Raw genomic sequence first — 21956 nt, 5'->3', positions numbered from 1 at the left:
CAGAGGAGCTGGGACAGTTGCTGATGTCTACTCACCCTCCCCGGAGCAGCCGCTCTCGCATGGTGGAAAAATCCATAGGGTTTTTGATAATGCGCCGGTACCCACTCACCAAACGTGGGTTCACGGGCTCCAGAAAAGGCCAGGCTGCATCATGGGACTCCATCTCCATCAAGATAATCCTACCATTAAAGGGAAAGTAATGGCTACATCTCTGGAAGCAAATACACTGACTGCTCCCAGCCCTCTACTCCAGTAAAGGGTAGAGCCAATTGTCCCCAGAACTCACTGAACTCACTCGCAAAATGTGAGATCACTGTGGTGGTTCCGCATGGAGAGTCGCCGCCGCTTCGAGGGGGACAGCCCTTCCTCTGAGTACCGAGGTGCTGCTGGGCTTTCTCGGCCTCTTGACAACACCCGGCGCTGGCGGCCATCACCCTCTGGGAAGTTCAGCACATAACTGCTTTTCCGCTTCTGACCTCGTTTTGGGAGACCAGGCTTCTGAGTGAATTCTCCCTCTACCTGCTAATTACAGGAAAAAGATGAGCTCAGCAACATCCGATATGTACTCAGCTTGCCCTCTAGTTCATGACCATCCCGACACGTCTAAATGACTGAGAAGGCTTTCAAATACTTTCATACATAAGCCAGTACGTGTATTCATTCACATAACTCACTAGGTAGATAAAAGGGAAAGTATAATCACTCCTAATTTGTAGAATTGATGAAGCTATAGAATTTATGTGAATTGTCCAAAGAAGGACCAGAACTCAGGAACCCAGGTGTCCTAGCACACAGGCCAGAGATCCTTCCAAGGGAGGACTGAAGGCATGGCAGAAAGTTCTATTTGTAGGACTGGTAGTAAGTAGAAAGAGAAGAAAACCTGACTTCTGCTTGGGAGTGGGCATGAGAGAGCAAAAGGCTTACCTGGGCCAAACAGACAGCACAGAACCAATCTCCCTCTGGAACAGCCTTCATCTTGGGCTGATGGCAGTATATGTGGCAGCCACGGTCGCAGCCATCACAAAGCAGAAGAAACTCATCGTTGTCACCTTTCCGGCAGACTAAACAGATCTAGACCAAGGTTGTGAGGTGGCAGGGTGACCTGTCTGCCAGTGACCCCATCCACCAGGCTGCCTGGTTCCCCAGCCTTCCCAGGCTCTCCCAGCCTCTTACCACTTTGTTGACAGATTTCTCCCAGGCAATGGACCTCTCCAGCTGGCCCAGACACAAACACACCTGGGCTGCACTCCAGCACCGCTCAAGCGTCTGGCGCCAGGCCCGAATGCGAGGAGTGATCTCATATGATCTGAAGGGAGCAAGTGGTGATCTCTGGATGAACAGACTCCATTAAACTTATCCCTTTCTCCCCAGGACCAAGAATGGGGGGTCACTCACATCTCTGTAGTGGTGCCCTGAGGGGCAGCACTGGGTGTGCTGAGCAGGGCCTTCTCCAGTACAACCTCATGAGCTGGCCAGAGGGGCTCCCGCAGGTACCGCCGCTCCACATTCTGCTCCAGGGCAGCCAGTCGCATCACAGCCAAGTCCAGAGGGTTTGTGGCTTTACGCTGGGGTGCCAGTCCTTCCCTGACTCGACCTCTCCAGGTGATATCCTCCTGGGAGTTGGGGAGATGATCACAGTAGGCCAAGTCTTCACGAACAGAGTCTGGGCTAGGACATGTCCAACCCTGCAGAAGGGAGAGCAAAATAAACTCCTCATTTTAATAGAAGAAAATTAAGCATGGAAAAAAATGTGACCCATTAAAGTCATGGGAGATGACTTGTGGAGGAGGGACCCAATGGTTTTTTTCTTACAAAAGATTAACATCCTCCCTTCAAAAGCCCCTCCCCAGTGCCAGCCCCAGGGTACCCGAATCTGCAGGTCAGACAGGATGACCCGCTGTTCCAGCTCCTCTACCCACTGAAGCACAGCTAGGTCTGTCTCATACGTCTTCTCTTTGGGGGACCAGCTCATAATCCCTTCTTGAAAAGCAGGTAACTTACTGAACTCAAAGATGGAGTCTGAGGAGACAGAAGGCAGAAGGAAAGGCCCATGGGGCCATTGTCCATAGAAGCAGTTCAACATTTACCCTGGGCTAAATCTTTAGCTCAGGTGGGGTCTAATTATCTATCTTACCAGTTGAGGGCCGTAGGCAGACTTCTTTCAAGAAGTCCCTGTGCTTATTTAGGTGTTTGTGAAGTGCCTTTTCTCGGATGCCTCGGGGGTGCAAGGCCTTGAGCGTGGCATCCAGTGTCTCAGGATCTCGGATCCACCACCAGCCTGAACACATCTCTGCGAACAGTTTATGTATGTGGGGTGGGAACCAGCATGAACCATGTGGCCCACATCTGATGCTACTCCTGTCTTCTTACCCTACTGTACCCCAAGGTCACTCACCAGGGGGAACAGGCTGGGCTGCCAGCTGGTTTAAGTAACGCTGCTCCATCTGTTTGAAGAACTTACTGGGAGGTCTTCCTCTCCGTTTTGGCTGTCCCAGCCTTGTGGGACTCTGTGGTGTTTCACCAGGGTCTCCTGCTCGCCTCTTAGGAGCCACCCCAGGCAACGGGGCTGAAGAGAGCTGCACTGGAGAACAGGGGTTGGCAGCACTGGGTCTATTCACCTGTGCATGAGATGAAACATAAGAGGATGAGGGTTTATCGGACCCTAATAGCCCTCCATCACTATCCCCAATGTTAACAACAGCCCATAGCCAGGCAATGGAGCCTGTGGTAAGATGAAGTCAGGTGCATACCACTAATTCTGGCTACTTACTAGCTTGGAGGAGACAAGTAGCTGAAGGGAGGGAGTAGGTTGGTCCTCCAAAACTGCAGGGGGTGGTGTAGGGGCAGCATTGCAGGGCATCTGGGCTGAGAAGTTAAACCAGGGGGCTTGAGAATCAGGGTTGGATTCTGCCTTTTCAGGCTCTGGCTCCTCTGGGGGCTGTGATGGGGTTGGATCCAGTTTTCCAGGGCTGCTATCAGGTGTGAGGACTGAGCTGCTCAGCAGGGAGCCATGACTCTGAGTCTGACTTAGCCAAGACAGGAAGGCTGACTGGCTGAGGTCGTGTTGGCTCTGACCCAGAGATAAAAGGGAGCCTTCTGGCTCCAGGAACCCATTATGGGCTGGAGGATGGAACGGAAGCTGGGGTTGTGCATAAGCCTGAAGCTGAGGGTGGGTCTGAGTCTCGGGCTGAAGGTGGGCTAGGGGCTCTTCTGAACCCTGATCCTTGACAGTGGATTTAAGGTGCCTAGGTTGCATAAACCCAGGCTTAGTTTTCCGAGGTCGACCTCGGGCCCGGGCAGGAGAACTGGCAGAGGTGCTGGAGCCAGCTAACTCCCTCTTCACAGAAAAGGGGGCTGGGCTGGATGCTGAATGGGCTGCCACTTTCAAGGAGTCAGTTTCCTGCTTTATCATATCCTCAGGAACTGTAAAGAGAAGTAAAGAGCTTAAGACATACACTGATACATAAGGGGAAAGAAAGGGGGTGTATAAATACAGGAGACAAACTTTCTTTTGATTTTAATTCCCTTTTTTGAGGTTTTATTAGAACAACTTATATGTCAATGAACACAGTACCTGGGAAAGAAACACTATTCTCCCAAGTATTCATCATCAGCAGCACAATGGTAAGCTAACATTTTTGAAGAACCAACTTTGTGTTAAGCACCATTCTAAGAACATTAACTCGTTTAAGCCTGTCAGTGGCCCTGAATATACATAATATTATCATCTCTATCTTTTAAATTAAAAAACTGAACATATAGGTGATAAATGGCAGAGCAGGTAGGTAGGCAGTCTTTCTCCACAGCCTATGCTCTTAACCACTACGCTATGCTGATTCTCATAAAATGAAAGGCGCCTAAAATGATTAGGCAGAGAGAAAGGAACCATTTAACTTCTGTTCATTAAGTCTCAATTCATGCTCCGACAACACACCTACCTAAGCTCCCCTCTGTTCCTTCCACAAAGATACCAGCCAAGTAGGGCAACACCCAGTAGTGGCGCCTGTAGCGGTCCTGACCCAGGGAGAATGCCCGCAGCATCTGGGATGAGTGAAGCAGCTTTTTGCGAAAGAAGAGGTGACGCTGGGTAGACAATAGAAAAGGAAGATAAATAAAAAACACATTCCCAGAGTGACAATGGTGACTTCATCCAGTATATGGGAGAAGGGCAATGTCTCTCAACTTCCCTGTGAAGTTGATACTACCTGGGCCCAACTCATAAAGTGATCAATTCTCTCCCAGCCCATATCTCCAGCTCCTGGGAGGTTAGAAGCACAATACCTTGCTGAGTTTTTCTATCTGGCGTTCTAGCTCTGGGATACTAGATGCTGTGACATCAACCTGGAGAACAAGTAGACATCAAGAGAAAAGGAATTATCAGATTCGAGAAAGAGAAATGCAGTTGACCCTTGAACAATGAGGCGTTAAGGGGTGCTGACACCCTCCCCACCCACAGTCAAAAAATCATATAATATTTGACTCCCCCAAAACTAAACTACAATTGTCCCCAGGATCTGTAGGAGATTGGTTCCAGGATGCCTTCTGGGTACCAAAACCCATAGATGTTCAAGTCCCTTATATAAACTGGTGTAGAAGAATGCATATACTACTAGGACTCCCAACTGTGGATTGATAACATGTACTAAGCCTGACCAGGTGGTGGAGCAATGGACAGAGATTTGACCTGGGATGCTGAGGACCTAGGTTCAAAACCCCAAGGTCGCCAGCTTGAGCAAGGGCTCATCAACCTTGAGCATGGGATTATAGACATGACCCCAAAGTTGCTGGCTTGAGCCCAAGGTCACTGACTCGAGCAAGGGGTCACTGGCTTGGCTGAAGTCCCCCAGGCAAGGCACATATGAGAAAGCAATCAATGAATTAAGATGCCACAAGTTGATACTTCTCATCTCTCTCCCTTCCTTCCTTCTTGTCTGCCTCTTACTTAAAAAAAAAAGTACTGTTTTTGAACCACAGTTGGTTGACTCTGTAGATATAAAACTCCAGGCCCTGGCCAGTTGGCTCAGTGGTAGAGCGTCGGCCTGGTGTGCAGGAGTCTCGGGTTTGATTCCCTACCAGGACACACAGGAGAAGCGCCCATCTGCTTCTCCACCCCTCCCCCTCTCCTTCCTCTCTGTCTCTCTCTTCCCCTCCCACAGCCAAGGCTCCATTGGAGCAAAGATGGCCCGGGCACTGAGGATGGCTCTGTGGCCTCTGCCTCAGGCACTGGAATGGCTCTGTTGCAACAGAGCAACGCCCCAGATGGGCAGAGCATCGCCCCCTGGTGGGCATGCTGGGTGGATCCCGGTCAGGTGCATGCGGGAGTCTGCCTGCCTCCCGGTTTCCAACTTCAGGAAAAAAAAAACTACAAAAAAACCAAACAAAAAAGCCAAACAAAACCCATGGATACGAACGGCTGACTGTATACTTATTTTTAAAAATCTGCATGTAAGTGGACCAGCACAGTTCCATGTTCAATAATCAACCCTAGCCTTGGCCATAGTTCTGTTGGTTCCAATACACCAAGGCTGCAGGTCTGATCCCCAGCAAGAAACACACAAGATCAACCAATGAATGCATGAGTAAGTGGAACAACAAATCAAAGTTTCTCTCTCTTTTCCTTCCTCTCTCTAAAATCATTAAATAAAAGAGTTTACTATAGTCCATTTTCCAAGTTTAATCTTCGTTGGTCTGGAGCTAGTACCTCTCCATCTCTTCGACCCCTACGGCCATGGAAAGCTGCTGTACTCTCCTCCTCTTCATCCTCTTCCATGCCACTAGTCTCCTCCATGATCCGAGAACTGCGCCTTCGCACCAAGCCTTCCTCTGGCCCTTGCACCTCTACCTCAGTCCTCCCAGTTCTCTTGGCCAGAGCAGTTTTCAGTCTTGAAATAGAGATTAAGGGAAACTATAGTGAAGAATGTGATACTACCACAAATGAAACATCTGGAATCTAAGCCATTCTGAGCCCTGGGATTAGGTCCCAACCCCAGGGGAAAGACCAAGAGCATCAAGTTCCAGGCAAAAGTCCTGGCTATGCTTCACCCTTTCCCCCTTCTCGCCTCTCTCGGGACCCTGCCCTCTGTCCCATCCCTACCTCCGGAGCCGGCCTTCAACAATCCACTTGTTTTTCCTGTAGCTGGACATACTCTCCAAAGTCTTGTCAATCTCACTGCAGGGGAATAGGGAATGGGATTTTGAGGTAGAAGTGGCAGCACACACAAAAAAGAAGGGAGGCTCAAGGATAAAGGGGCTGAAGCTGAACAGGAAGTTTCAGCCTAAAGCTGAAAATGAGTGGCGGAGGAAAGCTTGGGTTCTCCCAGGGAAGGCACCGAGATTCGATTCCAAGTCACTCCAGCATCTCCAGAGTATGCAGCAGACACATTATCACCCAAGACTCTAGATGGCTAAACCCTCCTCATCGGATTCTAACCAAGGCTTACAATAACCATTCCCACCCTTGCCCCTCACTTGATGATAAGGGTGGAGCCACTGAGCTCATGTACAAGGAGGGCCAGGACAGCGGCTTTCTGTTGGGGAGGCTGAGCCTGAAAAGGCTGGGTGCGCAGGTTGTCACAGAGGGCTGGCTCCATTCCATAAGCCATGAGGAAGCAGCGTAGGATCTCAGATACATTGTCTCTTGTCAGTGAGATCTCCGACACCTTTTCCCCCAAGATCTTTAAGGACTGTTTGGAAGAGAACATAAAGGAAGAGTGAAAGTGAAACAATTCAAGTTGCATATATCTGGAACAAGAAAATAGAGGTGAGAACTGGGGTTTAATTAGGAAAAAAATCAAAGTTGCTACAACAAGATGAGAGAAGACAAAGGAAAGGTGCAAAAGAAAGAGTAAAAGGAAAATGAACAAAATAAGCAGAGGGAGGCCAGGAAGAAAAAGAAATAAGAAGGAAAAATATAAGGAAAACAGAAATTCCACTTCTCTTCACTTGTCCCAAACACTTTAGGTAGGGGCTTACATGTGTTTAACGTAAAAAAGCAAAACTGAGACAAAGCACTGGATCCCAGGCCCTCCCAGCCTGCCTTGCAAAGGACCTCACCTGACAGTAGGAGGGCAAGCCAGGATCACAGAGTGCAGCCTGCAGGAGCCGTACCAGCAGATCTTGCACCTCACCCATGCTGTCACCTTGACACAGGAGTCCCTCTTGCAGGACCCCTAGGCTAGGTACATCTTTGGCAGGGTCAAAGCCCAACACCTTGCCGAAGCTGTGCAAGAACTCCACAATGGTCAAGCAGTCTGAGAAGGCCTCACTAGGCAGGATCAGACCAGGGATGCGTGAGAAGTCAGGAAGAGGCTGGAAGGATAAAAGTGATAGGGGTTGGTCAAACAGACTGGAAGACAACAGTTTGGATATCTAGGAGGTCCTTCCTTAAATCCAAGTGTCTTCACAACTGGCCCCTCCAAGACCCAGGCCCCATTATTCTCCCCTCGCTACCTGGTGGTCAGTTAGACACATATCCTCTGTGGGTTTCTTCATCTCCTCCAAGATCATCTGCTGCCTCTGCTGCTCCTCCACACACCTCTGCGTAGCCAGGGTTCTATCTGCTTTACAGGCTAGCTTAGCTTTGGCTACTTCTTCCTTTTCCTTCCTTTTTACCTTCTCCTTCTTCTCCCTCTTGACTTTTTCCTTCAGTTTTTCCTGCTTTGTCTTTACCTTCTCAGCCTATGGACCCAAGGGAGAAAAGGAATCAAGAGTGCCATAAAGATTCCAGTCCCTACCTTCCCTGGTCCCCATCTTCCCACCCCAGAGCCAGAAACATTACTTTAAAAAAGACCAACTCACACATGCCTTGCAAAATCAGTTTGGTGACTTCAGAGTTACACTTATGAGTACATGCACCTACCTTGCATTTCTTCTTAGCTTCTTTCTGCTTTAAGCTCTTGGTCTCTTGTTTCCACTTGTTTCTGGCCTGTAAACCATAAGGGAAGGAAGTCATTTCTCCTCAAACTCTGAAAGGATCTCTGCTTGGGCTAGGACTCAAAAAAGACTTAATAAAAAAAAAAGAGCCCCCCAAAAAAGGAGTGGAGCGAGGGGGAGAAAGTAAAGAAAAACAGTAAAAAAAAAAAAAAAAAAAAAAAAGAGCCCTGGCCAGTTGGCTCAGTGGTAGAGCGTCGGCCTGGCATGCAGGAGTCCCAGGTTTGATTCCCGACCAGGGCACACAGGAGAAGCGCCCCTCTGCTTCTCCACCCCTCCCCCTCTCCTTCCTCTCTCTCTCTTCCCCTCCTGCAGCCAAGGCTCCATTGGAGCAAAGTTGGCCCGGGAGCTGAAGATGGCTCTATGGCCTCTGCCTCAGGCGCTAGAATGGCTCTGGTTGCAACAGAGTGATGCCCCAGATGGGCAGAGCATCGTCCCCTGGTGGGCATGCCGGGTGGATCCGGCCGGGCGCATGCGGGAGTCTGTCTGACTGCCTCCCCGTTTCCAACTTCAGAAAAATATAAAAAAAACCAACAAAGGTCCTGGGGAAGAGAGGTAAGAGTTGGGATAAGGGGTTGACAATGGATCACTTCTCTCACCTTGGAGATGCCCCCATTATTCTTGAACAAGCCCAACTCCCTAAATCAAGTCCCCCAGAATTCCAGGTAATCAAGGTGTGCTTGCTACATGGGGGGTGGCAGATGCAGGAAAAGGAAAAAGAGATAGACCTGGCTGTTAACAGGAAATGTTAACCCAACGTGTAATCTCTGATGTCCCTCACCTGCCCTTGGATAGTAGCCTGACGCTCTCCACGTTGTACCTTCTGCTTCAACTTCTTCCTGATTTTGCTTATCTTTATTTTATCTTCCTCACTCAGTGTTTCTGTGAGAGCAAAAAGAAAATTGGTGAGGCAGGCAGGCAGACCTATCTCCGGCATCCACAGCAGCACATGCCTGTCACAAAGCTGGCTTCCTGAGCAACTCCCTGAAGAACATAGTTCCCTGTTTCTTTTTTTTAAGTATACAAAATAAAACATTAGAGGGAGAGGGAATGTTGGAGAGGCACCTGTTATAGGGTAGAACAAAGAACTCAAATGCTATCTCTGGGCCAGAAGTACCAGTGCCTGGAACAGATGGCACTGCCTTAGAAGGGGTCCTAGAGGCCACGATGGCAGACCAGCCACATAGCCTCTCTCTCACCCTGGCTACCTGATAAGGGCAGCAACCCATAGACTGATTTTAGAACAGAAAACTAAACTGGCAGGGAAAGAGAGTGGTCTCCAGAATTCGAAGTACTGATTAACGAAGGAAGTACAAGAAAGTGCAATCAGATCAACACTGACATAGCTGTTGATTATGTTTAATTGCTAGATCTTGTTCCACAAAAAATTCTGAATTTCTTCCCCTTTGGAAGACTGAATATTGAAGTGTGATTCTGCAAACAATAGTGTTTTAAAATTGATGTTTTTGGGCCCTGGCCGGTTGGCTCAGCGGTAGAGCGTCGGCCTAGCGTGCGGAGGACCCGGGTTCGATTCCCGGCCAGGGCACACAGGAGAAGCGCCCATTTGCTTCTCCACCCCTCCGCCGCACCTTCCTCTCTGTCTCTCTCTTCCCCTCCCGCAGCCAAGGCTCCATTGGAGCAAAGATGGCCCGGGCGCTGGGGATGGCTCTGTGGCCTCTGCCTCAGGCGCTAGAGTGGCTCTGGTCGCAACATGGCGACGCCCAGGATGGGCAGAGCATCGCCCCCTGGTGGGCAGAGCGTCACCCCTGGTGGGCATGCCGGGTGGATCCCGGTCGGGCCCATGCGGGAGTCTGTCTGACTGTCTCTCCCTGTTTCCAGCTTCAGAAAAATGAAAAAAAAAAATTGATGTTTTTGATATGACAGTACCTATTCTATTTTGGCATAGAAAACACTACCACATCTGTACAACAACCCTCTGAGTTAGACATTTATTATGTGCAGATGAGCCATTATAAGGCTTCTCTTAAAATGTAAGTCACTTGTTCTAGGTCATACAGTCACAATCTTTGAATTAAGAGTCAGAAGACTCCAAATTTTTTCAAATTCTTCATACTATATAAGGGTAAATGCAATATTAACTTAAAAATTAGATATTTCCTGCCTGACCTGTGGTGGTGCAGTGGATAAAGCGTCGACCTGGAAATGCTGAGGTCGCCGGTTCGAAACCCTGGGCTTGCCTGGTCAAGGCACATATGGGAGTTGATGCTTCCAGCTCCTCCCCCCTTCTCTCTCTCTTTCTCTCTCTCCTCTCTAAAATGAATAAATAAAATTTTAAAAAAGTAAATAAATAAATTAATTAAAAAAAAAAATTAGATATTTCCTACCTGTCTATCCCATTAGCGATGCTGCCAATTATCTTTTGGATTTACATATGAATTATATTAATTCTGAACTTCTGTAATGGTGACAGTGGGTAAGAGTGTATAACCAAACCAGTAAGATAAATAAGAAGCTGAAACATGGTAAAAAGGCCCGCTCCTCTCTTAACTACTGGGGGACTGCCCAAGGCTCCACTAGTAAGAGCAACTCAAGGGAGAAACCGGCTGTTAAAGAAGTGCCACAAAAAAGTTGGGACCCTGCTGCTGCTTTCCAATGAGGGGGAGCATGATTCAGATTCACTCTGTCTAGACAATGTCAACCATGCTGAGAAACAGAGGCATTAGCAATTTAACAACATTTCAGAAACCTCATTAAGCAAGCAGAATCTCAAAGTAAGAAATGTCACTGACGATTCAAAATATTTTATTTTATTTATTTATTTTTTTTATTCACTTTAGAGAGGAGAGAGAGACAGGGGGGGAGGAGCTGGAAGCATCAACTCCCATATGTGCCTTGACCAGGCAAGCCCAGGGTTTCGAACCGGCAACCTCAGCATTTCCAGGTCGATGCTTTATCCCAAAATATTCATGTGGATATAAAGTACAGCACAGGGCAGCGATTTTCAACTGGTGTACTGCAAAAAAATTTTAAACATGCAGCGCCTGATTATTTACTCAGGGGCACTGACCTCTTTTCTCTTAAACTGTCAAATAAAAAATGACAACAGCCAACACAACCATAGCTCTTCAGTGTGAATGAATCAAAATTATACCTATTTATTTTTTGTCAGGTCTATAAAAACTATGCTTTTGGTGTGCTGCAGAATTTTAGTACATAATTTATGTGTGCCATGAGATGAAAAATGTTGAAAATTGCTGGCACAGGGAATATTGTAATAACTGTGTATGATGCCACGTGGGTACTAGAATTATTGGGAAGATCACTTCATAAATTGTTAACTGTCTAAACTAGTGGTTCTCAAAGTGTGTGCCAGGGCACACTGGTGTGCCCTAGAAGATTTCCAGGTGTACCCTATGGTATTCCAGAGAAATATGTGCCTGTTGGGGACCAAAAAACCAACAGGGTTTTTGGAGCTTAGATTTTTGGGGGACAGAATGTGGAGAATTGGCTGTAAGCTGACAGTCTGACCAACCCCTCACCTCACTTGCCTGATTAGGTTGCAAAAGGCTGTTAAGCTGTGGTGCTAGACTGTTTACACTACCCCCCATGTTCCCCGGAAAGACTGGAGGCAAGTTTCTTCTATCCTTTGTTTGGTTTAAAGTTACGATGATATGTATGGTGGGGGTTTTCTGCACTCAACACAATTAAGAATAAAAAGAGAGGAATTCTTCAATGTATTGACGAGAAAATGTGAGTTTCGGCCTTTCAAATATATGCCCAAATATTGAAGAAATAAATCACAAGAACACATCAGGCTCATGTTCCTCATAAACACAAGAATGAAAAAACACATTCGTGCTGGGACCTGCCAAATTTACTTAATCTTACTAAGAATGTAGCTATATATAGAGAAAGATAATTTGTCATTATTTTATTTTTTAACCCCTCTTTTTTATGAATTTTAAAAAGCATAATAAAAAATGTAACATAAAAATGTTTTTTAATGTCAGAATAACTTTAATTTTGTCATATTTATTTCATTTAATTATCATAAAAGCATGCTTGAACTTTATTTTTTTTCTTTAATATTTGACTTAATTATTAATAACATATTTCTCAGAAATTTGTATATAGTGTGCCTATAATTATTTGTAGGATTTTAAATGTGCTCCAACAATAAGTTTGAGAACCATTGGTCTAACCACTGTGCTGAACACTGAACCCAACAAAATAATACTGAATGTCAACTGTAATCGGAAAAAAAAAAGAGAAACATCACTGTACCTTGGGCCTCCAATTTCTTTAGGAGGCGGGTATCTGTCTTATTCAACAGCTCAGTGATTTTAACTTTGGGTGGCCGACCTCGGCCCCGTTTCACTTTGGGAACTTCCTTGGTCTTGGCCTTTTCAGTGTTTCGAGGTCGGCCCCGTTTTCCAGTAATTGCCTGAATTCTAGACGGGATCTCCTCTGCTGACAGTTGTATCCATTGCAAGCCCTAAGGTAATGAAGAAGACTGTTATAATGGGAGGGAACCAGTGCAAGCCACCCAGCCCTCTAAATCAGGGGTAGTCAACCTTTTTATACCTACCGCCTACTTCTGTATCTGTTAGTAGTAAAATTTTCTAACTGCCCACCGGTTCCATAGTAATGGTGATTTATAAAGTAAGTAAGTAACTTTATTTTATAAAATTTATAAAGCAGAGTTATAGCAAATTAAAGCATATAATAATAATTACTTACCAAGTACTTTATGTTGGATTTTCGCTAAATTTGGCAGAATAAATCTTTATAAAACAACTTAATGTAGTTAAATCTATCTTTTTATTTATACTTTGGTTGCTCCGCTACCGCCCACCATGAAAGCTAGAACGCCCACTAGTGGGCGATAGGGACCAGGTTGACTATCACTGCTCTAAACCATTCAATACCCCAGAACAGGGGTCCCCAAACTGCGGCCCCCTGAGGCCATTTATCCAGCCCCCGCCACACTTCCAGAAGGGGCACTCTTTCATTGGTGGTCAGTGAGAGGAGCACATTGACCATCTCATTAGCCAAAAGCAGGCCCATAGTTCCCATTGAAATACTGGCCAGTTTGTTGATTTAAATTTACTTGTTCTTTATTTTAAATACTGTATTTGTTCCCGTTTTGTTTTTTTATTTTAAAATAAGATATGTGCAGTGTGCACAGGGATTTGTTCATAGTATTTTTTATAGTCCAGCCCTCCAATGGTCTGAGGGACAGTGAACTGGCCTCCTGTGTAAAAAGTTTGGGGACTCCCTGCCCCAGAACATCCAAACTCTACAAAGGAAGCAAGCTACAGCTTTTCCACCAACCCTTTCTCAGGGACAAAGCATAATTTAACCCTTGGGTCTGCACCTCTGGTGTGTCTCTCTCTTCAAAGAAATCTCCAACAGGCATACGAGGACTGAAGCTGAAGTGCTCACGGCGAACGCTGTGCACCACATTGCGGTTTAGGTACTAAAAAGGAGATAAAGTGGCATTAATGAAGTCATAGCCCATACCAAGCTTTTGGCCAGCAATAGCATGAGAACAGCCCCAGAGTAGACAATGTCAGACTGTTGCCACTGAACCCAAGAAAAGCCTGTACTTCCCTTAAAAAGTCCATGAAAGCTAAATTACCTTTATCACTTCTGGGAACTGTTTCATCCTCTTCCCACAAGGGCCGTAATACCAGGTCTCCCCCTGCCATCGGTAGCTGCCCTTCTTGATGCGCACCTCTCTCCGCCACCTGCCAAAGAAGCACACGTGCCCTGCCGCCACGTCACACCCCTACCCACACTCAAGTCACCCAGGAGCCAAGCCCAATGAGCAGATGACCCTCTCCACTTCTTTTTCACTAAAACTGCAGGTAGATGCAAACACAGCATGAGACAGAAGCTAAGCTAGACAGCAGGCCTGAGCTCCACAAACCCCTCAGGGCCTCTGGGGAAAGCAAGACACTGAACTGCACAAGCCCAGAAAGCTTCCACCCCTCCCTTTGCACAAAGTCAGATAAGGGCAGCCAGAAACCCCCATCACCTATGCCATTCAGGGCAATTAGTGAGTTTCCAGTAAAGAGGATAAAGACCTAAGGGAATAAAGGCAGAAATGACAGAGGGTGGGGGCTGGGGAAGCAAAAGGAAGAGAAAACTCACTGCTGACTCCATGAAATAACTCCGCAGACCAGGGTTTAGTAAAGAACTCTGTGTTCTGAACAACAGATTATTCTAAGACTAAATCTTATCTTTCTCACAAAACTTTAAGCAGAACTCAGACTTGGTGACCACAAGTAGCCTAGAGGGGCAGGGGTGGGGAAGATCAGGAATGCATTGATTCTTACAAGGCCCCTGGTGTTAGATGGTTATTTATTCTGGTCATATCCTGTTCCTGCCCTTACCTCTCTGAAGAGCATTAAAAAAAAAAAATCCCAATTCATTGGGACTAAGCCACTCCCCATTCTGCTACCTGCTCTCTAAGCATCTAGGACAAGTCAGCTAATTTGAATACCTGAGCCCTAGGGTCACCACCAGCTAGGTTTGGAAACAATAGCTGTAGCACCCTGAGTAAAAAAACTGAGTGGCGCCTGATTGGGTGGTTGCGCAGTGGATAGAGCATGGGATTGGGACGCAGAGGATCCAGGTTCAAGACCCCGAGGTCACCAGCTTGAGTACAGGCTCATCTGGTTTGAGCAAAAGCTCACCAGTTTGAGCCCAAGGTCGCTGGCTCATTCAGTCTGCTGTAGCCCCCCAGTCAAGGCACATATGAGAAAGCAATCAGTGAACAACTAAGATGCCACAACGAAGAATTGATGCTTCTCATCTCTCTCCCTTCCTGTCTGTCCCTCTCTCTGACTCTCTGTCACAAAATTAATTAATTAATTAATTAAAAGAAAGAAAAAAAAACTGAGTGGCCACAACAGGAGGAAAGAATAGGTGAGGGGAGGTCCTGGCCGGGTTGCTCAGTTTGTTAGAGCCTCATCCCCATACGCCAAGGTCGCGGGTTCAATCCCCAGTCAGGGCACATAAAAGAAATCAACTAACAAATGCATATATAGGTGAAACAACAAACTGACGTCTCTCTCTCTCTAAAACCAATAAAAAATAAGAAAAAGGAAAGAACAGGTGAGGGGAGGCAGACTACGAGAGAAGGAAAACCCAGGAATCTCGTAAGAAACATTATCATTGCAGATAACTGTCTTGTCTAGCCTGTTCCGCCCCATCTCAGGTGAGGAGCTCCCTTTCCTTTTTCCTATAGTCATTCACTAAGTTTTCCAAGGTCAATGCATGTAGCAAATTAGAGCATTTACCCATGTTGGAGGGGAAGACGAACTTCTTCTGGGGTAGCAATTCGCCTTCTCAGGACATCACCTTGGGAGAAAAATAGGGGATACCTAAATTAAGAATTCAAGCAAATACTGAAACAACAGGCCAGTGGGGAAGGGCTAAATACCACATGGAACAGAAACTTCCTGGAACCAGCTAGGAGTGGAACCAGATCTGTACACTCACCAGCAGAAGTAGTGACTCCTTCTCCAGCGATCTCTTCCAGGTCAGCAGTAGTGTCGGGAAAGGTGCAGACATCCTTATTTGCTGGGGAGGCTGTTGGGAAGACAGCTGCAGGGGAAGCTGCAGTGCATGCTTTGGGGTAGGTCACTGGGGAGGCCCTCAAGGAAATTTCTGAAGAGGTTGGTGGGAAGGCTGGTGAGGAAGCTGGAGAGACTGTTGGGAAGGCTGCTGGGGAAACTGCCGGGGAGACTTCTGGAGAGATTCCCGGAGAGATTGCTGGAGAAAGCACCGGGGAGATTGCTGGGGGAGAGACTACTGGTGAGGTTGCTGGATGGAGCTGAAGAGTGCATGACTGGTCAGGGGCTGACTCAGTCAGAGGTGGCGGGAAGTCTGAAGCCCGAGTCTCCATTTCTTCCTGTTCTGCATCACTACCATTATTCAGGTCAAAGCTGTTATCTAGAATCCAAAAGGACAAGATGAGTAAAAGAAAAATGGTATTTCATAAAACAAGAGAATCTACTCAGTCAAACCTGGACTAAGATAAACAGGGTTACTTCAAGGACTTTTCCCTAGAGTTGGTAAAAGAGAATTAGTCTCTGGCAGTCTTCCCCAACCGCTCCTGAAGGTTAAAGGGCAAAAATGCTGCTGCTGTCACTGTGTGAAGAAATGTCTTATATTACCTGGAGCCAGTAAGGCCTCTGGCTTCCTTTTCATGCAAACTCCAAGTCTCACAAGTCCTTTTGGGCACAGGACAGAAGTCAGAGTAGAGCTGCCTGTGCCTTCTTTAGTCCCACCACACACTATCCCATAGTCTGCTCAGCTGCCAGCAAGGTGCTTTCATAGATCTCCCATGCCTAGTATCCTAACTATGGAGCATGTCCGCTCACCTTTTCCCAGGTCAAGGACTTTCTTTGTCCCACATCTCCTCACTTACCTTGCAGGACAGACTCCCCAAGGACAGGTGGAGAGGTGGGGTTGGCAAAGATAGAAGCTGAGGTTTGACTGTCATCTGCCAGGAGACTGAAGGCAGTGGCATTATTGAGGGAAGGACAATCAAGGGCAGAGATCACAGGGCTGTCCTCAAGAGGCAGCTTGTCCTCTGCATCCATGAGCTCCGTGTCATCTATACCATAGAGTCCTCCGCTTACTGCCTCTTCACAGGGGGTAGAATAATCAGAGAGCAAGATTTAAGAAATATTTGTGTGAATATATCTAATTCTAGTTCCCACAGTATGAAGGTTCTTTCTAATAATAAATTAGGGAAATTTTACAGCACTCTCATAAAAGAGTGAAGTCATTATGCAATAGGGATCATAAAAATTTGAAGTGGAAATGAAGGAAAAAGCATGGACCCTATAACAACCCATGACCAATGCAAATTCTAACATCTATCATAAAATAGGCTGTTCTTAAATTTCAGTGAGATAAAAGGTAACTGTTCACTAGCAAATGTCTTCTTTCTAGTTAGTAAGCACCCAAACAGCCCAACTGTGTGGTAATAAGTCCCTATTCAGTGAAATATTTAAGCTCAGGGCTCTTGGTCAAAGGAACATTAGGAGAGAATGTGTGAAATGAAGCAATTCAGCTCTGAGTACAGTAGGCCCAGGCAGACCAGTGGCATGAGACTGTGGTCTGCCACAGGAGTATCTGGAGGCCTCAATGCCTCAGATTCCAAAGTCCTTTCCCTAGTTTACTCTCTCTTCCAGATGACAGAAGCTGGCTGTTCTCTGCATGGTTAAGTTGAAGGGAGTCAGCCTCCAAGCCCACCTGGTGCCAGGGTGTTAAAGGGCTCCAGAGAGACTTCACTGAGGATTGGAGTGTCTTCCAGTTGATCAGGAAGATGTGAAGGATCATCTAAGCAGCTCACTGTGGGGTCAGGGACCAAGACTGAGACTTCCTGGTGTAATGATTCCACAGAAGGGATGGAACCATTGTAGCCACAAATCTTCAGTTCTAGGAAATACCAGGAAAGAGCAAAATTCAAAATCAATGCCTTCTCCTGGTTCCTTTAGCTATAGGAGGCAGTCAATCTTTTCAAAAGGGATGTTCATTCTTTCAACATTTATAGGTGTCAGTCTATGTTGGATACCAATCATAGCAAGATATTCTCTATAAGCAGAATACTTACTGAGTACTACTAAAATCCTACAGCAGGTAAAGAGAGGGAAAAGGAGTATGGGGCCCAAGACAAGACTCCCATCATGTTCGCAGCTATTTACTCCACTCAGTGGAAACAGGTGATAAACAGAAGAAACATCCTGTGATTTTACAGGGTGGTCACCCTTATACTTGGAATCAATAGCAAACTAAGCACTGATCTATTTAGAGGGAAAAGATGAAGGGAATGATCACATGTACCAAAGCTAACAACAAAAAAGGAAGGAAAATTGTGAGCAGACAAGCAATGGTTTGCTTTGCCTGCTTCCTTCCCTCCTTCAAGTGCCAGTCACTACTAGGGCTCAGGCCGCTTCAGCAGCCAGTCTAGGCCTGCCACAGACAGGTCAAACTGGCCTCAATGCCCTCTGCTAATGTCCCCATCCCTTCCTGTGTTTTAGAAGCCCTGACGCAGAGTGTCTGTTGGGGCTGTTTCAGGCTCGCCCACCTGCCCTCTCCAGGCCAGCAGCTCTGCATGAGCTTGAAATAATTTGCACTCCCACTCACGAGCTGGTGCTGCTGCCACAAAAACACCAGCCACTGGGGCTCTGCTAATCACCAACATGCAAATCAGCCTCCACTGCAGAGAGCTGGAAAGACAAGTTTTCCTCACCTCAAAGAGCCACTGCCCCCACAGCCGTTTTCCCTGTCCCAGCCCAGCTCACAGGCCCAGCTGTACCTGGCTGCTCTTCTTCCAGCTCCAGGCTGCCTACCAAGCCAGTGCCATTCTCAGCCACAACTGAAGTCAGCTCCTTTTCTGTCTCCTCATCAGGATGGATACCACTGCCTACCTCCTGGGCAGGTGCAAAAGTCTGGATGTTGGAGCCCAACATGGGAGAAGTCTGTGGGGAGGTGAAAAAACTAGGGGATCCATTGGGCATCACCTCAAAATTCTGGTCGGGAAAGGAATCATACAGTTCCTGTGAGTCAAAGTTAAGCCCCATGGGACTCTGGGTACCGTTGGCCCAGAATTCTTGGCTCCCAGCCCGAAGGTTAGTGTTGTGACTTGGGGATGAAGGTTGCCGGCTGCCCCCAAGGATGCCGTTGAGTGGGTACTGTCCCCCCGAGAACTGGGAGAGAAGGGGTGGGTCCTTGAGGTTGCTGCCAGGATTGGAAGATGGGTACTGTGAGTAGTTCCAGAGACAGTCGTAGGCCACATTGGGGTGATGGAGGTGTGAGGTGCTGGAGGAGTGGGGGGCAGAGTTCAAAATCCCTGAAGTAGTAGTGTGAGATACAGTAGATAAGCCATTAACATTCACATCCCCATTCAAACCTGGCAGAGAAGGAGGAAAACAGGTCAGTTACAGATATGTATGCAAGTCACTCTACCAAAAGAGTAGCATGGACTAGAAAAAGGGAAGGTGAAAGGGAGGGGGATTCCCTCACTGCTATATTTATAGCTTTTTTGGTCTCCAGGGAACACCCAACACAGATGCTCCTAGATGTATGTAAGCTTAGCAACTGCCACTAAGGCTGCTGAGTAGGGGGCTGGGTCTACCACAGGTGTGACCAGCAGAGAGCTGGCTACTGCTGGTGCTCAGGACTTTTTATTTTGTTTAAATGAAGCTGTTTGCAGACTCCCTACAGTAACTTGCATTCTTTCCCATCCTCATACCCTAGAGAAATTTTCCCCTGGAGTGGCATGACTGAATTATCCTGGCCCCTCTTTTCCCCAGTGCCTGCTTGGCCCCACAGTGGCACCAGAAGGGACAGCTTCCACCTCACAGGCACATGCAGATCCAGCACTTTGTGCTGGGCTAAGAATAGAATTGTAGTCACCACAAAGCAAGATCCCAGCTCAGCCTGACCAGGTGGTGGTGCAGTGGATAGAGCGTCGGACTGGGATGCGGAAGGACCCAGGTTCGAGACCCCGAGGTCACCAGCTTGAGCGTGGGCTCATCTGGCTTGAGCAAAGAGCTCACCAGCTTGGACCCAAGGTCGCTGGCTCCAACAGGGGGTTACTCGGTCTGCTGAAGGCCCACGGTCAAGGCACATGTGAGAAAGCAATCAATGAACAACTAAGAAGTCGCATCACGCAACCAGAAACTGATGATTGATGCTTCTCATCTCTCTCCGTTCCTGTCTGTCTGCCCCTGTCTATCTCTGTCTCTGTAAAAAAAAAAAAAAAAAAAAAAAAAAAAAAGCAAGATCCCAGCTCAAAAGACTGGGATTGGCCCTTACCCATAGGCACTAGAGTGTAATATGCAGGGCATTGGGGTGGGAAATCTCTGCATGATTAGTACTGCAGACTTCTGTTCTCAACAGCAATGGCACCCTCTAGACTGCAGGACAGTCAAATAAAAGAAACCAAGCTCTAAGGAAGCTGAAAGGGGAGGGAGTCCTCCAGTGAAATAAATGAGCCTCTATTCACCTGCAACCCCTCGTGGAGGACAGAAGGGAGAGGTGGGAAGTATAAGCTTATGATGGTATTTTTCTGCTGCAAGGAAGGAGAGAAGCATCTGGGCTTCTCTCTGTTTCCAAGTATAAAATACCTGAAACCCAGGCAAGATTAGTGAGGTACTTGGCAGAGTCATGATTCAGAGCAACTGATAAGTCAAATCCAGGAAAAGACCTGACCCTGGCAACAACATGTCTGTCAAGAATTGGATGTTACTCTCTGGGGAACTAGGTAAGTAAGCATTAAAAACTCCCTGTCCCTATCTTCCATCCTCAAGGTCAGGAGGTGGCACATGTATCTGCCTTCTTTTCTGTTGTACAAATTAAAATGCAACACATCCTAACCTTCACCCAATCCTCCACACACATCCCAGTCCTAGGGGTGGCTTCTTCAACCTCTAAATACAATTTCTCAGAGGGTAGGACCTTTATCTCTCTCATGTGTTCAACCAGGTTATCAGAAGCATTAGCCACCTCACCACTTTCTGGCAGTAGCCAGGGAACAGGGCTGACAGAAGAGCAGGCTAAGATGAAAAAGCCGGAAAGCCGGTATGTTTTTCTAATCCCTTCCAACCTTAAATCAAGACTAAAAAGTGTTGCATCCATAACCCCCTAGAGCTTATTATTAGAAGCTTGACTTCTGTCCAGCAGCTGGAATTCTGACGATTCCCTTCCTCTCCCCCTGGGACACAGCTGTTTGTGAGCTGGCTAGCCCAGAGGGGAGCCAAACCTATCCCATCAACCTGCTCTAAAGGAATATGCCCACTCCCCCCCTCCCCCCCCCCCCCCCCCCCCCCCCCCCGGTATGTGGCCCTCACACTCACTTTTCCCTTGCTGGGGGAAGTTCATGGGAGACCCGTTAGTGTAGAGGCCCTCCCCTGAGGGAGAGGGTTTCAGTCCTGAGGCAGCAGGTGCAGGGGGAAGGCCAGTAAAGTTAAAATGGTCGTTGGCCTCCATTTCTGTAGGAGGGGAGAGAAGAGGGAAAAAAATACTGGTGGTTAAACAAAGTTATGTCACCTGGAATTTTCTAGAAGGAATGCCCCCTCCCCTCTATCTTCTTACCCTTTCCTACATAAGTATGAGGGGGAGAGTAGAGGTTGGAAAACAGAAAAAGGAGGAAGAAACATACTCTTAACCTGGGCAATGACCCTGCAGAAATAGTCTTTTAAAGTCAGCCCTGTACAGATAAAAAGAGTGAGAAAAATCACACAAGCCTGCAGGAGTCCTCCTCTTGTGTTAGCCCCACACTTTTAACTCCTAGTGCAAGTTATTACCCTTCTATGTTAAATATTACACCCCTATTGTGACATATAACATTCTCCAGCCTTTGCTTTTTTTCCTCTGCAAGGTAAGGACAGAATCCCACAGAAGGTTCTCAAAGCCATCTCTTCGATAGGAAGCCATGGAAATGGAGGTATTGGCTGAAAAGCATATTTGATATATATCCTGCTTTATTTTATTATACTTGAGTTAAACAATTTCCAAGTTATTCTATCCATAGCCCTAGATATCTGAAGAAAATAATATTGTTACCATAGTAAAGGGATTTGGAAAGAAGAATCAGGAAACGTGACCATAATGGCAAAACTAAAATCATCAAGCAATACTGCTACTTTTTTTTTTTGTAAGTGAGAGGAAAGATAGTGAGACAGACTCCCACATGCGCCCCAACTGGGATCAACCCAGCAACCCGTCTGGGATCGATGCTCAAATCAATGAAGCTATTTTTAGCATCTAAAGCTGATGCTTGGACCCACTATCTTTAGTACGTGGGCCACTGTTCAAACCAATTGAGCCAACTGGCTGCAGGAGGGGAAGAGGGAAAGGAGGTGGAGAGAGAGGCAGAGAAAAGCAGATGGTCACTTCTTTTATGTGCCCTAACCACACAGAATTGAACCCAGAACATCCATACACCAAGCCGATGCTTTATCCACTGAGCCAAACGGCCAGGGTCAATACTGCTACTTTTTCCCACAGAAAAGTCCATACTCTCCAAGAATACAGCTCAG

General features: G+C 47.0%; 1 protein-coding gene across 2 annotated transcripts in view; it reads right to left on the bottom strand.

The window, feature by feature from the left end:
* The window catches only part of BAZ2A (bromodomain adjacent to zinc finger domain 2A), a 46071-nt gene that overhangs the window by 2808 nt on the left and 21307 nt on the right, over positions 1-21956 (bottom strand). The window contains exons 3-29 of one of the 2 annotated variants that reach the window (XM_066258378.1): positions 20772-20906; positions 18230-18823; positions 17164-17349; positions 16331-16549; positions 15400-15852; positions 15198-15258; positions 13532-13640; positions 13268-13369; positions 12175-12385; positions 8711-8811; positions 7859-7924; positions 7450-7677; positions 7054-7308; positions 6469-6683; positions 6095-6169; positions 5702-5882; positions 4282-4341; positions 3939-4083; positions 2771-3423; positions 2396-2618; positions 2135-2290; positions 1868-2019; positions 1396-1685; positions 1174-1306; positions 925-1071; positions 296-522; positions 36-179 (exon numbers count right to left, since the gene is read on the bottom strand). In XM_066258378.1, coding sequence (XP_066114475.1) covers positions 36-179; positions 296-522; positions 925-1071; positions 1174-1306; positions 1396-1685; positions 1868-2019; positions 2135-2290; positions 2396-2618; positions 2771-3423; positions 3939-4083; positions 4282-4341; positions 5702-5882; positions 6095-6169; positions 6469-6683; positions 7054-7308; positions 7450-7677; positions 7859-7924; positions 8711-8811; positions 12175-12385; positions 13268-13369; positions 13532-13640; positions 15198-15258; positions 15400-15852; positions 16331-16549; positions 17164-17349; positions 18230-18823; positions 20772-20906 — 5521 coding nt within the window. The remainder of the gene's footprint in view (positions 1-35; positions 180-295; positions 523-924; positions 1072-1173; positions 1307-1395; positions 1686-1867; positions 2020-2134; positions 2291-2395; positions 2619-2770; positions 3424-3938; positions 4084-4281; positions 4342-5701; positions 5883-6094; positions 6170-6468; positions 6684-7053; positions 7309-7449; positions 7678-7858; positions 7925-8710; positions 8812-12174; positions 12386-13267; positions 13370-13531; positions 13641-15197; positions 15259-15399; positions 15853-16330; positions 16550-17163; positions 17350-18229; positions 18824-20771; positions 20907-21956) is intronic. The other variant, XM_066258379.1, reaches the window with a different exon arrangement.

Source organism: Saccopteryx bilineata, chromosome 2 (genome assembly GCF_036850765.1).
Source record: "Saccopteryx bilineata isolate mSacBil1 chromosome 2, mSacBil1_pri_phased_curated, whole genome shotgun sequence".
Classification (NCBI taxonomy): domain Eukaryota; kingdom Metazoa; phylum Chordata; class Mammalia; order Chiroptera; family Emballonuridae; genus Saccopteryx; species Saccopteryx bilineata.
The sequence above is the reverse complement of the archived record's forward strand: the minus strand, read 5'-3'. Positions and strand labels throughout refer to the sequence as shown.